Source organism: Heptranchias perlo, chromosome 28 (assembly GCF_035084215.1).
Source record: "Heptranchias perlo isolate sHepPer1 chromosome 28, sHepPer1.hap1, whole genome shotgun sequence".
NCBI lineage: Eukaryota > Metazoa > Chordata > Chondrichthyes > Hexanchiformes > Hexanchidae > Heptranchias > Heptranchias perlo.
This window is the reverse complement of record NC_090352.1, coordinates 1,711,618-1,726,078: the sequence shown is the minus strand read 5'-3', so window position 1 is coordinate 1,726,078 and position 14,461 is coordinate 1,711,618. Positions and strand designations below refer to the sequence as shown.

Sequence of the window (14,461 nt, the reverse complement as noted above, 5' to 3'; positions counted from 1 at the left end):
ATGGGAAGAAGGAAACTGGGAAAGGGGAGCGAGGGGAACAGAGGAAAGGGAAGAGTGGAACATAGAAAGAGCGAAAGGGAATGAGAACTGGAACACAGAAAGAGAACTAAAGAGAAACGGTATGCAACATTGGCATGGGAAGTCACATAATGAAAAATCACATAATAAAGTGGCACAGAGCTCTTTTAAAAGGGCAGGCATCCTAAATGTTTCCTATGGGTACTGCTAGTTTTTGATCATTAACCATGTGGAACAGAATATACTTATAATTGATACCTTGCATAATGCTCTAGTTGGCTACCTTCCAGGCAACATGTTCTAGTAAAGGCCTGGTATAATGCAGCAAGTTAGCCAGAGTGCACAATAACAGTCATATTTTATTTTACATTGTCATATATTTACATACATATATTATGTTGCAATGTTATTTCATCCTCTAAAAATGTTTCATATTGGCAAAAAATAAGCTTAACAAATTGCCAAGACTATTTTATAGAAGTTGAAACTGCTAGCATATTTTCTTCTTCTCAAAAGCCATTACAATCGCAGACCACATATAAACATCTGGAAGACCTTTACTGCTGTTTGAAGACACTATAATGTGGGTGACTGCGTCACTGGAACATATCAGGAAGATGAATAGCTCCATATTGTGTGCAGCTCATCCGATGGCATCACACTTTCACATGCGTTCCTGTCTGTTGGGGGTGGGGGTTTCAGGGCTAATGTAATTAGACGATTACATAATTAACCCAGCTGTCTCATTAAGGAGAATCAGCTGGAATTCTAAGCACAGTTATTCATACAGCAATTAGTATTGTGATAAGGGACGTCCACTATCCCAGCCAACACAACAGTTATTTAAAATACATTGCTGGTCAGGAGCATGAGAAATACATCCTTAGCTCATGATTTCTTTTAAATTTGAGAAATATGTTTCTAGGGAGTCACACAGCGATAAAGTTCAATCTCAGTCAACACGAGCTACCCCGATACAATATTTTACATTGCACACTTTGGCACTAATACAGTTTTGCCCATATTTCAAGGCACGTTAGAAGCTTGCAGTGTGAGTTATCGTGATGAGAACCTCTAACCACAGCAGCCATGATTTACTGAGTGGTTCCCCGGCTGACCTACCGAGGCTGGCTGGAAAGGGTACTCAGGAAAACAAGGAATAGAGAAATGTGTCTCAGTGGATCCGGGGTGGCTACAAACACAATGTATGTAACATCAGATAAACATCAAACCTTAGGTTCTTGTCAATATAGTTTGGAAGAAAGGCAGTGAAGATTATACAACATAGAAACTTTTTAAAATGATGCAGAATGGAATGGAATGAAAATGGCAATGACACTGTTGTAATTAAACTAACCACCCTGAGTTACATTGAATAAATATGTATATACATAAAAATCTGCTGATTCTGCATGAAAAAAGTGGAAAAAATATCAAGAGACACACTTGTTTTTAACAGATGCCATTATGTGTGCACACATTCACTTGGGAACCATGAATGTCCTTTATCGCTTTCAAAGTACACATTTTTCCAGACATATTTTATACACAACATGCTTTTATGTCATGTTTAAAACAAATTACAGAACCACTAAATGTTTCTTAAGTGTTCTGAGAATAATTATAATCCTGTTAGTACTTTGTATAAACAGGAAAAGAATTTTACGTCAATGTAAAAGTTAAAATCCAGGTAAAAAGAATCTCTCTTCCACTATGTACACAATAGCAGCACCAAAGGATTCCAGTACAAGAGTGGAACTTAGTGGATACAATAGAAAGCCCTAAGTACACTGCCTTTGCCCATACAATGTCACTCTAACATTCCCAATATCTCCTATCCCCATGACCGCTGAGACCGCATCACAGTTACATACAGTGAATCAGTATTTTTTATTATACTGACTGTGCCCACTGGCTTCAGACTGCCAAAATTTATGTCTGGGCTAATTTTGAAATCAAATCCCAGAGAAAAAAAAAGGTAAACAAACTATTTCTAAAACTAGGGAAGTGACAAGAAATGCACTGGCCTAGGTCACGAATCACTGTGATCTGGAAACATACCTGGAACATCAATTAATCTTTTGTAAACATTCAAAAAGGCTGCCTCTGCTTCTTTGCTTCTTTTACTTAGGGCATCGATCTGAAACACAAACAACAAAAATTCTCATTAAAACAAGAAAATCACTTCTTTCCTTAAAACCATAGTTATTGACTAAATTTAATAGTTTAATTACAAAACTCCTGAACTTCAAACCTTCAGGGGAAAGTAGCAACTGTGTGCATCCAAATCAAATGCTGCTTTTGAGCATTTACAACTACTTATACCAGAGTTCTGCTCTCCAGATCCATAACATAATATGTCTCAATAGTATGTCATTTAATCACTCTTGCCTTCCGCTCTATCACAGACCTTTCCCTTTTGTTCTTTCCCTGCCCCCCTATTCCCTGGCTCTGTAATTGCTTAAAAGCTGTTCATCACCAGCATCTTCCTAGTTCTGATGAAAGGTCATCGACCTGAAATGTTAACACTGTTTCTCTCTCCATAGATGCTGCCTGACCTGTTGAGTATTTCCAGCATTTTCTGTTTTTATTTGTGTTTGGGACAGGTTTATTGTCATAGGAAGATAGGAACAGAAGTAGGCCATTCAGCCCCACAAGCCTGTTCCATCATTCAATTAGATCATGGCTGCTCTGTCTGTACCTCAACTCCAATTGCCCACTGTTACTCCATATCCATTGATACTCCAACCTAACAAAAATCTATCGATCTTAGTCTTAAAAAATTTAATTGGCCCCCATCATCCACAGCTTTTTGCCACGTGTTATTTTCACAATTCCCTCAGTTTATTACCACGTGGCCAAAACCAAAAATAAAATCACATTACACGCATGAAAATAACAGTGGCCATAAGTGGGTTCCAGTAACATTAAGGAACAAGAACAATCAGTCGACACTCATATTGTGGCTCCATCATCTGGTCACCTTCCAGAAACAGCTACACAGCACGCAAATCATTAAACAGCTGTTGGAGACACTAACCATCCTGAGCCCACCATATATAACCACTTCCTAAGACAATTTCACTAGCCTTTTAAAATACATTAATCTCTCCCCACAATATCACTCTATTCTCTTCCCAATCTCACCAAATATCACTTAACCCACAATGTCTGAGGCTCACTACCCCATAGTCATCTCCAGGGAACATGCATCATGATGCTCTGCTCTAAGACCTCAACCCGCACACTTATACGATTCATGATTAGCATAATTCAACAACACTGCAAGGCATCAAGGGCTCGCCCTGACAATCACGGGCACGCCCCGCCCATCAATGTCCTTTCACTATTGGCTCGTATTTTTCTTCCAATGTCAACTGCAGGTGTTTTGAAATGATTACCTCACAAACCTGACCAAAGAGAAGCATGATATGAAAGGAACACCAAGAAGTTCTCACTGTTTACAATTCAATATCACAGCTGCTCAGACACCCATTACTTGCTTTCTAACAGGAATCATAAAGAATTTACCAAGCACTCCAAAACCTTTTAGTTACTTTTCTATTCATCCCTCTTTTTTGCCTCTCAAAGTACTTCCTCAGAATCCCCTTCACTTTCTCCATGATTCAGACATATTACCCTCTGCTTAGCAGCCAACAGCTCAGCCGTGCGGAGATGTAGGGCTTTTTCACTATACCTACCCTATGGGTCAAAGGATAGTTTCACAGTCAGCAGCAAGAATACTGTGGAATTAAATTTTAATCAGATCTAACTGCTGCTGTCCTTCTCACAAAGTTGACTTCAGTGGTGTGTTTAAAAAAAAATCAGCTCCGACTATAAAATATAAAATTGCTGTATGCCTAGTAGCAAGAAAATGACTGCCTATGGAGAATATATAGTTATTAAAAATGGAGGCTGCATCCGCCTGATGGCTTAGTGAGAAAATGTGGTGCGATACTGAGCCGCACAAACCAGGAAGCTTTGAGCCGAGTTATCTGGTCACATCTCAAATGTTCCGTATACTGGTGACGTTAGAATTGGCAACAGGATCACAGGACTATAGACAGAAGAAAGAAAGATGGCCAGGGTTCCCAGTCCTGATTGTTATCCAGGTACCCCTGTTGGAGGAAAGTGTGCAACAGTGAGGAGTCATCAGGAAATCAGGCTCAGCTATGCTGACCCCAACCACATTATCCAGGCTCAAAGGAGTAACAGCTACCTCAGTAAGGGATTGGAGGGTCACTGATGCACATCAAAGTATATCGCAATAACAGTCTCCAACTTCAGGAAGGTGAAGAACTGGACGGGGACAAAAAGACTGCCACGGTTTAGTCACAGTTAGGAAATCATCAATTTTGAAATCTTTTTCACAAATGGCGACTGAAACCTTGTAATCCAGAATGTTGATTCTGATTAGAAAAGCTGATGTCAATATTTCACTAGTCCGCCAGTGCCAACCAGACCCTGTAACGAAAGATTCATCAACGGACAAACGGTTCACTGACTTCCATAACTTTCCTTAAAGAGCCCAAGTACCTGTGAAGTTTCCCTAAAAAGTTGCTGATTTACATTTTATTTACAGAGCCTAATAGAAAAAGCTTCATCAAGAATCTTTCAGCCCTGAGACTGTAAAAAGTTTTTTTTTTTGAGAACCTGGACTAAGCAAGTTTGAAAGCAGCCAGCAAAACTGACACTAATTGAAATTGCGCCCACTCAATCCTTTAATGGAGTCAACAAAATATTATAAACCGCTCTGCGTGGGCCAGGAAAAATGAACAAAAGATCCATTTGACGCAATCACACGAATAACTCCCTGCTCTCAGAAGAAAATACCTTGTGTCTCTCATACACAAGTAATTCCAAGCAGATTTTTCCAAATAAGTAAATATTTTATCATTAAATCATAAAAGACCTACTCGATAGATAACATTTAACTTAAAAATTATTAATTGTAGGATTCAGACTTAGAACAGAAAATATCCAACCACACAAGAGCAGAGTGTTAATTTCAGAATTCAAACATGCGATGTGATGGAAAGCCCAAGTCCTGGCCCTGTATTATATGAAACTAAAACACAAAACTTCTTGAATAAAAATCTAATCACACGTCCCTTACAAATAACAAGACTGTAGAGATCTCATCCATCCCTACTCAGAACAGCCACTGAAATTGAAAATATCTGCAACAAGACTTGTCACACATTCATACCATAACATTTTTAATATGTTTTTTCCATCATAATGCAGCTAAGAGCTTACTTTAGATTTCATGTTTTCCCCTTGAAAATGGTATTAACATTTCTCATCCTACACAGTTGAAATGTACTTCTAAAAAACTAGTCGCGGAGGGACTGTTAAATCTCTACAGCTCATTGGTTAGGCCACAGTTAAACCAGTTTTGGGTATCCTGCTTTAGGATGAATGTCAAGGAGACAATTGCAGAGGGGATACACTTAGAACATACCAGGGGTGAGAAACTATTTATCAGCAGAGATGAGGGAAATTGAGAAATGGAGAGCGGAACAAAAGGTTGGGGTGGAAGAGGGGAGAACTAGGTTTTGAAGTCGATGGGAGTTCAAAAGAGCACTGAGGAGGAAGCTAAGTAGTGGAGGAGTGGAGAAAAGGTGAAATAAGTGAAAAGGCTGAGAGTTCAGAAATGGTGTTAAGGGGGAGGCGCAGGAGAAGCAGTTTGGGGGAGGTGACTATAACTTTGGCTGCTCAGCTGAGCGTTGGTGCAAAATAGCGTTGTTAATATAACTGATGGTATTGTGATTTTGTGGGGGTTAGCAGCAGGAGATGGTATGAAAAATAAATAAAAGAACATAAAATGGAGTTCTTTGAAGAGTGTCACATGTCCTGAAAACTGCAGCAGTGGAAGTCTTTCCTTTGTACCTTTTACCCAGATATTCTGCAAGAGAGGTATCATGGGCTTCCTTTAGTAAATCTTTGAGTATTTCCATGGTACCACCATCTCTACAGTTCCTGTCCCTCACTAGTTCTTCGTTGTAATTTCGGAGCAAAAGTCAGTTCTCATAAAAATAACTTGCTGCAGATTCAGCTGGTTTGTCCCCGATGCCCTGGACCCACCCATCCTAAAATGTAGAGATAGTTCATGGAGTCTGCTAATTCTCAGTGAGTGCTTTGTCAGATCATGTAAAGGGAGATCTCGCCACCACCACCCCCACCCCCACCCCCATACTCATTGCGACAGCAGGAGTCCCTCACTCTGGGACCTATCTGGACTGAGCTTACCGCAGCAGCCGGTGCTGTTACTTTGGTCTGGTTCAGCTCAAACTTTTTCATGACTCTGACCAAAGCTTTCTGCTCCTTAACCATATTAGCTGTAACGTCCTCATCATTCAAATCATTCCCCAGTACAATCTCAGACAGTATAAACCTTCTTAATTCTTTCATCCCCAACCACGAGTGGTATTCTAATCAGACTCTGAACAGTGACACAGCAACTGACCCGATGAGACCATGAATGTGCAACGTTCTACCCTTGAGGCATTGATTAGGTGTTAAGAGTATATTCTGTATTATGTAATCTTCGATGCGCTGCTCATTCATAGAATCATAGAATCATTACAGCACAGGAGGCGGTCATTCGGACTATCAAGCCTGTGCCGGATCTTTGTAAGAGCTATCCTGTTAGTCCCAAAACCCGCTCTTTCCCCGTAGCCCTGCAATTTTTTTCTCTTCAAATATTTATCCAATTCCTTTTTGAAAGCCACAATTGAATCTTCTTCCACCACCATTTCAGGGAATGCATTCCAGATCATAACTACTTGCTGCGTAAAAAAGTTTTTCCTCACGTCGCCTTTGGTTCTTTTGTCAATCACCATAAATCTGTGTCCTCTTGTTCTCGACCCTTCTACCAATGGGAACAGTTTCTTTTTATTTACTTTATCTAAACCAGTCAAGATTTTGAACACTTCTATCAAATCTCCTCTTAACCTTCTCTGCTCTAAGGAGAGCAACCCCAGCTTTTCCAGTCTATCCATGTAACTGAACCATTCTAGTAAATCTTTTCTGTACCCTCTCTAAGGCCTTCACATACCTCCTAAAATGTGGTGCCCAGAATTGGACACAATACCCGAGTTGTGGCCAAACCAGTGTTTTGTATAGGTTCAACATAACTTCCTTGCTTTATGCCTCTATTTATAAAGCCCAGGATCCCGTATGGTTTTTTAACTGCTTTCATAACTTGTCCTGCCACATTCAAAGATTTGTGCACATATAACCCCAGGTCTCTCTGTTCCTGCACCCCCTTTACAATTGTACCATTTAATTTATATAGCCTCTCCTCATTCCTGCCAAAATGTATCACTTCTCTGCATTAAATTTCATCTGCCATGTGTCTGCCCATTCCACCAGCTCTTGTCCTCTATGTCCTCTTGAAGTCTATTACTATCATCCTCACTGTTTACTACACTTCTAAATTTTGAGCCCTGTACAGCCAAGTCCAATCATTAATATATCAAAAAAAAGCAGTGGTCCTAGTACCGACCCCTGGGGAACACCACTGTACACCTCCCTCCAGTCCGAAAAACAATCGGTCACCACTACTCTGTTTCCTGGCACTTAGCCAATTTCGTATCCATGCTGCCACTGCCCCTTTTATTCCATGGGCTTCCATGACCAATTTTGCTGACAAGCCTATTATGTGGCACTTTATCAATCGCCTTTTAAAAGTCCATATACATAACATCACCTGCATTGCCCTCATCAACCCTCTGTTACCTCACCAAAAAACTCGATCAAGTTAGTTAAACACGATTTGCCTTTAACAAACCCATGCTGACTTTCCTTTATTAATCCACACTTGTCCAAGTGACTGTTAATTTTGTTCCAGATTATCATTTCTAAAAGCTTCCCCACCACCAAGGTTAAACTGACTGGCCTGTAGTTGGCGAGTTTATCCTTACAACCTTTTTTGAACAAGGGTATAACATTTGCAATTCCAGTCCTCTGGCACCAATCTCGTATCTAAGGAGGATTGGAAGATTAAGGCCAGCACCTCTGCAATTTCCACCCTTACTTCCCTCAGCAACCTAGGATGCATCCCTTCCGGACCAGGTGACTTATCTACTTTAAGCTTAGCCAGCCTTTCTAATACCTCCTCTTGATCAATGGTATCTCAGTATCTCAACTGCATCCTCTTTTACTGTGACAATTTTTTTGGTAGCATCTTCTTCCTTGGTAAAGACAGATGCAAAGTACTCATTTAGTACCTCAGCCATGTCCTCTGCCTATAGAAGGCTTTTGGATTCCCTTTTTATGTTAGCCGCCAGTCTATTCTCATACTCTGTCTTTGCCGCTCTTGTTTCCTTTTTCACTTCTCCTCTGGACTTTCTATATTCAGCCTGGTTCTCACTTGTATTATCCACCTGACATCTGTCATACACCCACTTTTTCTGCTTCATCTTTCTCTCTCTCTTTCATCATCCAGGGAGCTCTGGCTTTGGTTGCCCTACCTTTCTCCCTTGTGGGGATGTACCTAGACTGTACCCGAAACATCTCCTCTTTAAAGGCCACCCATTGCCTGCCAATCTTTGATTCCAATTTACCCGGGCCAGATCCGTTCTCAACCCACTGAAATTGGCCCTCCTCCAATAAGTATTTTCACTCTAGATTGCTCCTTGTCCTTTTCCATAACTAATCTAAACCTTATGATACTATGATCACTGTTCTGTAAATGTTCTCCCACTGACATTTGCTCCACTTGACCCACCTCATTCCCCAGAACCAGATCCAGCAATTCCTCCTTCCTCATTTGGCTGGAAACATACTGATCAAGAAAGTTCTCCTGAACACACTTCAGAAATTCCTCCCCCTCTTTGCCCTTTACACTATTACTATCCCAGTTTCTATTAGGATAGTTGAAGTCCCCCATTATCACAACTCTGTAGTTCTTGCACCTCTTTAACTTCCTTGCAAATTTGCTCCTCTATATCCTTCCTACTAGTTGGTGATCTATAGAATACACCCAGTAGTGTAATGGCACCTCTATTGTTTCTTAACTCTAACCAAATAGATTCTGTCCTTGACCCTTCCAGGACATCCTCTCTCTCCAGCACTGCAATATTCTCCTTAATCAATACTGCCACCCCCCCTCCCCGCCTCCTTTTTCTCCTTCCCTATCTTTCCTGAACACCTTGTATCCAGGAATATTTAGTACCCAATCCTGCCCTTTTTTGAGCCAGGTCTCCATTATCGCCATGACATCATAGTCCCATGTGGCTATTTGCGCCTGGAGCTCACCAACCTTATTCACCACGCTTCATGCGTTTACACACATGCACGCTAATCTTATTTTAGGCCTTCTCGTATTCTCTTACTCTGATTCCACCTAATTCCGTATTATTTCTTACTCTATCTCTCCCAATCCTTTGTGCACCTTGTTTCGCCTTTCGAATGCTACATCCTCATGCCCATTCCCCTGCCAAATTAGTTTAAACCCTGCCCGCAAGTTCCGTTGAGGTGCAACCCATCCGTCTGGAACAGGTCCCTCCTGCCCCAGAACTGGTCCCAATGCCCCAAGGATCTGAAGCCTTTCCTCTTGCACCATGTCTCTAGCCATGCATTAACCTGCCTTACTTTCCTATTTCTGTGCTCACTAGTGTGTGGCACTGGGAGTAATCCAGAGATACCACCTTTGAGGTCCTGTTTTTAACTTCCTCCCTAGTTCCTGAAACTCTAGCCGCACGACCTCACCCCTTTTCTTTCCTATGTCATTGGTTCCCACATAGACCATAACATCTGGCTGTTACCCTTCCCCCGGAGAATGTTTTGTACCCTCTCCATGATGTCCTTCACCCTGGCACCAGGGAGACAAACACACCATGCGGGACTCATGTCGATAGTCATTCATTAGAGTATATTCTGTATTATATAATCTTCAATGGGCTGCTCCTTCAATAAGACTGGGCTAAAGAATACCATCATGTTCCTTTTAATGGGTGCATGTGCACACCCACCAAGTCTCAAACCTCACCCCTGGGTTCAGTATTCCTGATTGACTCCTGGACCACTAATCACTTGCACTGTGCTCACCTTTGTTGGAGGACTTGAGCTCTCTGGCATCACCCCATGGCACCTTAGTCTATGGCTTACCTCTGGCACTTAGGGCTGTGGATATACACCCAGCAGGAGCAATGTGATGCCCATTTGGTCACATGGATCCCACCACTTGTAAGATCGCATGATAATTATAGATGAGGAAGACCATTTTGGCTCATCTTAGTTCATCTATGTGGAATTACCCTGAAGTTCCCTTCATTGCACAATCCAAATAGTTTCTTAAATAATTCTAGATTTTGCCTTCACAGCTCCATTTGGGAGTCCAATCCATGTGTTGATTACACTTTGAATGAAAAAGCACTTCCTGATATCAGTCCTAAGTGCACCTTTCACTAGTTTGAACCTGTGGCCCCTTGTCCCCCGAACTGTCTCAGGGTCATACACTCCTCAAACAATCAGAGCAATGGGAGTCTTTCAGAAGGGAGATTGAGACCATACAATGGCAACATGTTCCCGTAAAGGTCAAGGGTGGTTCCAAGAACTCCAGGGAACCTTGGATGTCAGGGGATATACGAGAATGGATTAGGAAAAAAAGGAGGGCTTTTGGCAGATACAAAAGGCTAAGGACGGAGGAAGCCCTAGAGGAGTACAAAAAGTGCAGGGGGATACTTAAAAAAGAAATTAGGAGATCAAGGAGGGGCCATGAAATAACACTGGCGAGCAAAATAAAGGAAAATCCTAAGATGTTTTATAAGTATATTAAGGGTAAGAGGATGACTAGGGAAAAAATAGGGCCCATTAGGGACAAAAATGGCAATCTGTGTGTGGAGCCGGCAGATGTAGGAGGGGTTCTAAATTAATTTTTTGCATCTGTTTTCACAATGGAGAAGGACGATGTAGACATAGAAATACGGCAGGGGGACTGTGATATACTCAAACATGTTAACATCGAGCGGGAGGAGGTATTGGCGGTTTTAGCAGGCCTAAAAATGGATAAATCCCCAGGCCCGGACGAAATGTATCCCAGGCTACTGTGTGAGGCAAAGGAGGAGATTGCGGGGGCTCTGACACATATATTCAGAACCTCTCTGGCCACAGGGGATGTGCCAGAGGACTGGAGAACCGCTAATGTAGTACCATTATTCAAGAAGGGGAGTAGGGAAAAGCCGGGGAACTACAGGCCAGTGAGCCTAACATCAGTGGTAGGAAAATTATTGGAAAAAATTCTGAAGGACAAAATTAGTCTCCACTTGGAGAAGCAAGGATTAATCAGGGATAGTCAACATGGCTTTGTCAAGGGAAGATCATGTCTGACTAATTTGATTGAATTTTTTGAGGGGGTGACTAGGCGTGTGGATGAGGGTAACGCAGTGGATGTGGTATACATGGATTTCAGTAAGGCCTTCGATAAAGTCCCCCACAGGAGACTGGTCAAGAAGGTACGAGCCCATGGAATCCAGGGTGCCTTGGCACTTTGGATACAAAACTGGCTGAGTGGCAGAAGGCAGAGGGTGATGGTCGAAGGTTGTTTTTGTGACTGGAAGCCTGTGGCCAGTGGGGTACCACAGGGATCGGTGCTGGGTCCCTTGCTGTTTGTGGTCTACATTAATGATTTGGATATGAATGTAAAAGGTATGATCAGTAAGTTCGCTGATGATACAAAAATTGGTAGGGTGGTAAATAGCAAGGAGGATAGCCTCAGTCTGCAGGACGATATAGATGGGTTGGTCAGATGGGCGGAACAGTGGCAAATGGAATTTAACCCGGAAAAGTGCGAGGTGATGCACTTTGGAGGGACTAACAAAGCAAGGGAATACACAATGAATGGGAGGACCCTAGGCAAGACAGAGGGTCAGAGGGATCTTGGTGTGCAAGTTCACAGATCCCTGAAGGCGGCGGAACAGGTAGAAAAGGTGGTAAAGAAGGCATATGGGATACTTGCCTTTATTAGCCGAGGCATAGAATATAAGAGCAAGGAGGTTATGATGGAGCTGTATAAAACACTGGTTAGGCCACAGCTGGAGTACTGTGTGCAGTTCTGGTCGCCACACTACAGGAAGGATGTGATCGCTTTGGAGAGGGTGCAGAGGAGATTCACCAGGATGTTACCAGGGCTGGAGCGCTTCAGCTATGAAGAGAGACTGGGAAGATTGGGTTTGTTTTCCTTGGAGCAGAGGAGGCTGAGGGGGGACATGATTGAGGTGTACAAAATTATGAGGGGCACAGATAGGATGGATACTAAGGAGCTTTTTCCCTTCGTTGAGGGTTCTATAACAAGGGGACATAGATTCAAGGTAAAAGGCGGGAGGTTTAGAGGGGATTTGAGAAAGAACTTTTTCACCCAGAGGGTGGTTGGAGTCTGGAACTCACTGCCTGAAAGGGTTGTGGAGGCAGGAACCCTCACAACATTCAAGAAGCATTTGGATGAGCACTTGAAATGCCATAGCATACAAGGCTACGGACCAAATGCTGGAATATGGGATTAGAGTAGACAGGGCTTGATGGCCGGTGCGGACACGATGGGCCGAAGGGCCTCTATCCGTGCCGTATAACTCTATGACTCTATGACTCTAACCATACCCTCAGATCATGTGTAACAGCTTCCAGAAATTGATCCCTAACTGCAGTTCACACATACGACTAGCAATTGTTACATTCTCCCCTTCATAGAATCATAGAATCATAGAAGTTACAACATGGAAACAGGCCCTTCGGCCCAACATGTCCATGTCGCCCAGTTTATACCACTAAGCTAGTCCCAATTGCCTGCACTTGGCCCATATCCCTCGATACCCATCTTCCCCATGTAACTGTCCAAATGCTTTTTAAAAGACAAAATTGTACCCGCCTCTACTACTGCCTCTGGCAGCTCGTTCCAGACACTCACCACCCTTTGAGTGAAAAAATTGCCCCTCTGGATCCTTTTGTATCTCTCCCCTCTCACCTTAAATCTGTGCCCCCTCGTTATAGACTCCCCTACCTTTGGGAAAAGATTTTGACTATCGACCTTATCTATGCCCCTCATTATTTTATAGACTTCTATAAGATCACCCCTTAACCTCCTACTCTCCAGGGAATAAAGTCCCAGTCTGTCTAACCTCTCCCTGTAAGTCAAACCATCAAGTCCCGGTAGCATCCTAGTAAATCTTTTCTGCACTCTTTCTAGTTTAATAATATCCTTTCTATAATAGGGTGACCAGAACTGTACACAGTACTCCAAGTGTGGCCTCACCAATGCCCTGTACAACTTCAACAAGACATCCCAACTCCTGCATTCAATGTTCTGACCAATGAAACCAAGCATGCTGAATGCCTTCTTCACCACCCTATCCACCTGTGACTCCACTTTCAAGGAGCTATGAATCTGTACTCCTAGATCTCTTTGTTCTATAACTCTCCCCAACGCCCTACCATTAACGGAGTAGGTCCTGGCCCGATTCGATCTACCAAAATGCATCACCTCACATTTATCTAAATTAAACTCCATCTGCCATTCATCGGCCCACTGGCCCAATTTCCAAGTATCTTCTAGCTCTATGACTAATTTTCTGCAAGTACCATGCAAAGTAGAACCATAGAAAAGATACAGCACAGAAGGGGGCCATTCGGCCCACTGTGTCCGTGCCGGCTCGAAGAACAGCCAGGTGCCCATTCTATTCCCACCTTCCAGCACCCGGTCCATAGCCCTGCAGCTTACAGCACTTTAGATGCAGGTCCAGGTACTTTTTAAAAAGTTGAGGGTCCCTGCCTCTACCACCAATTCGGGCAGCGAATTCCACACACCCACCACCCTCTGGGTAAAAAAGTTTTTCCTCATGTCCCCTCGAATCCTTCCGCCAATCAGCTAAAATCGATGTTCTCTAGTTCTTGAACTCTCCGCTAGGGGAAACAGGTACTTCCTGTCTACTCTATCTGGGCCCCTCATAATTTTGTACACCTCAATCAAGTCTCCCCTCAGCCTCCTCTGCTCCAAGGAAAACAACCACAGCCTGTCCAATCTCTCCTCGTAGCTGCAATTTTCAAGCCCTGGCAACATTCTTGTAAATCTTCTCTGCACTCTCTCCAGAGCAATTACCTCCTTCCTGTAATGTGGTGACCAGAACTGCGCACAATACTCCAGCTGTGACTTTACCAGTGTTTTATACAGTTCCATTATTGCATCCCTGCTTTTGTATTCTATACCTCGGCTAATAATGGATAGCACTCCGTATGCCTTCTTCACAACCTTATCTACCTGTACTGCCACCTTCAGGGACCTGTGCACATGCACTCCAAGGTCTCTCACTTCCTCCACCCCTCTCAATATATCCCCGTTTACTGCATATTCCCTTTTACTGTTTGCCCTCCCGAAGTGCATTACCTCACACTTCTCCGGGTTGAACTCCATTTGCCATTTTTCCGCCCACTCCGCCAGCCCATT

General features: G+C 42.8%; 1 protein-coding gene across 2 annotated transcripts in view; it reads right to left on the bottom strand.

The window, feature by feature from the left end:
* Nucleotides 1-14,461, bottom strand: part of LOC137344772 (protein CASP-like) — a 501,289-nt gene that overhangs the window by 271,201 nt on the left and 215,627 nt on the right. For both annotated transcript variants that reach the window (XM_068007907.1, XM_068007906.1), the window contains exon 4: nucleotides 2,080-2,158. In XM_068007907.1, coding sequence (XP_067864008.1) covers nucleotides 2,080-2,158 — 79 coding nt within the window. The remainder of the gene's footprint in view (nucleotides 1-2,079; nucleotides 2,159-14,461) is intronic.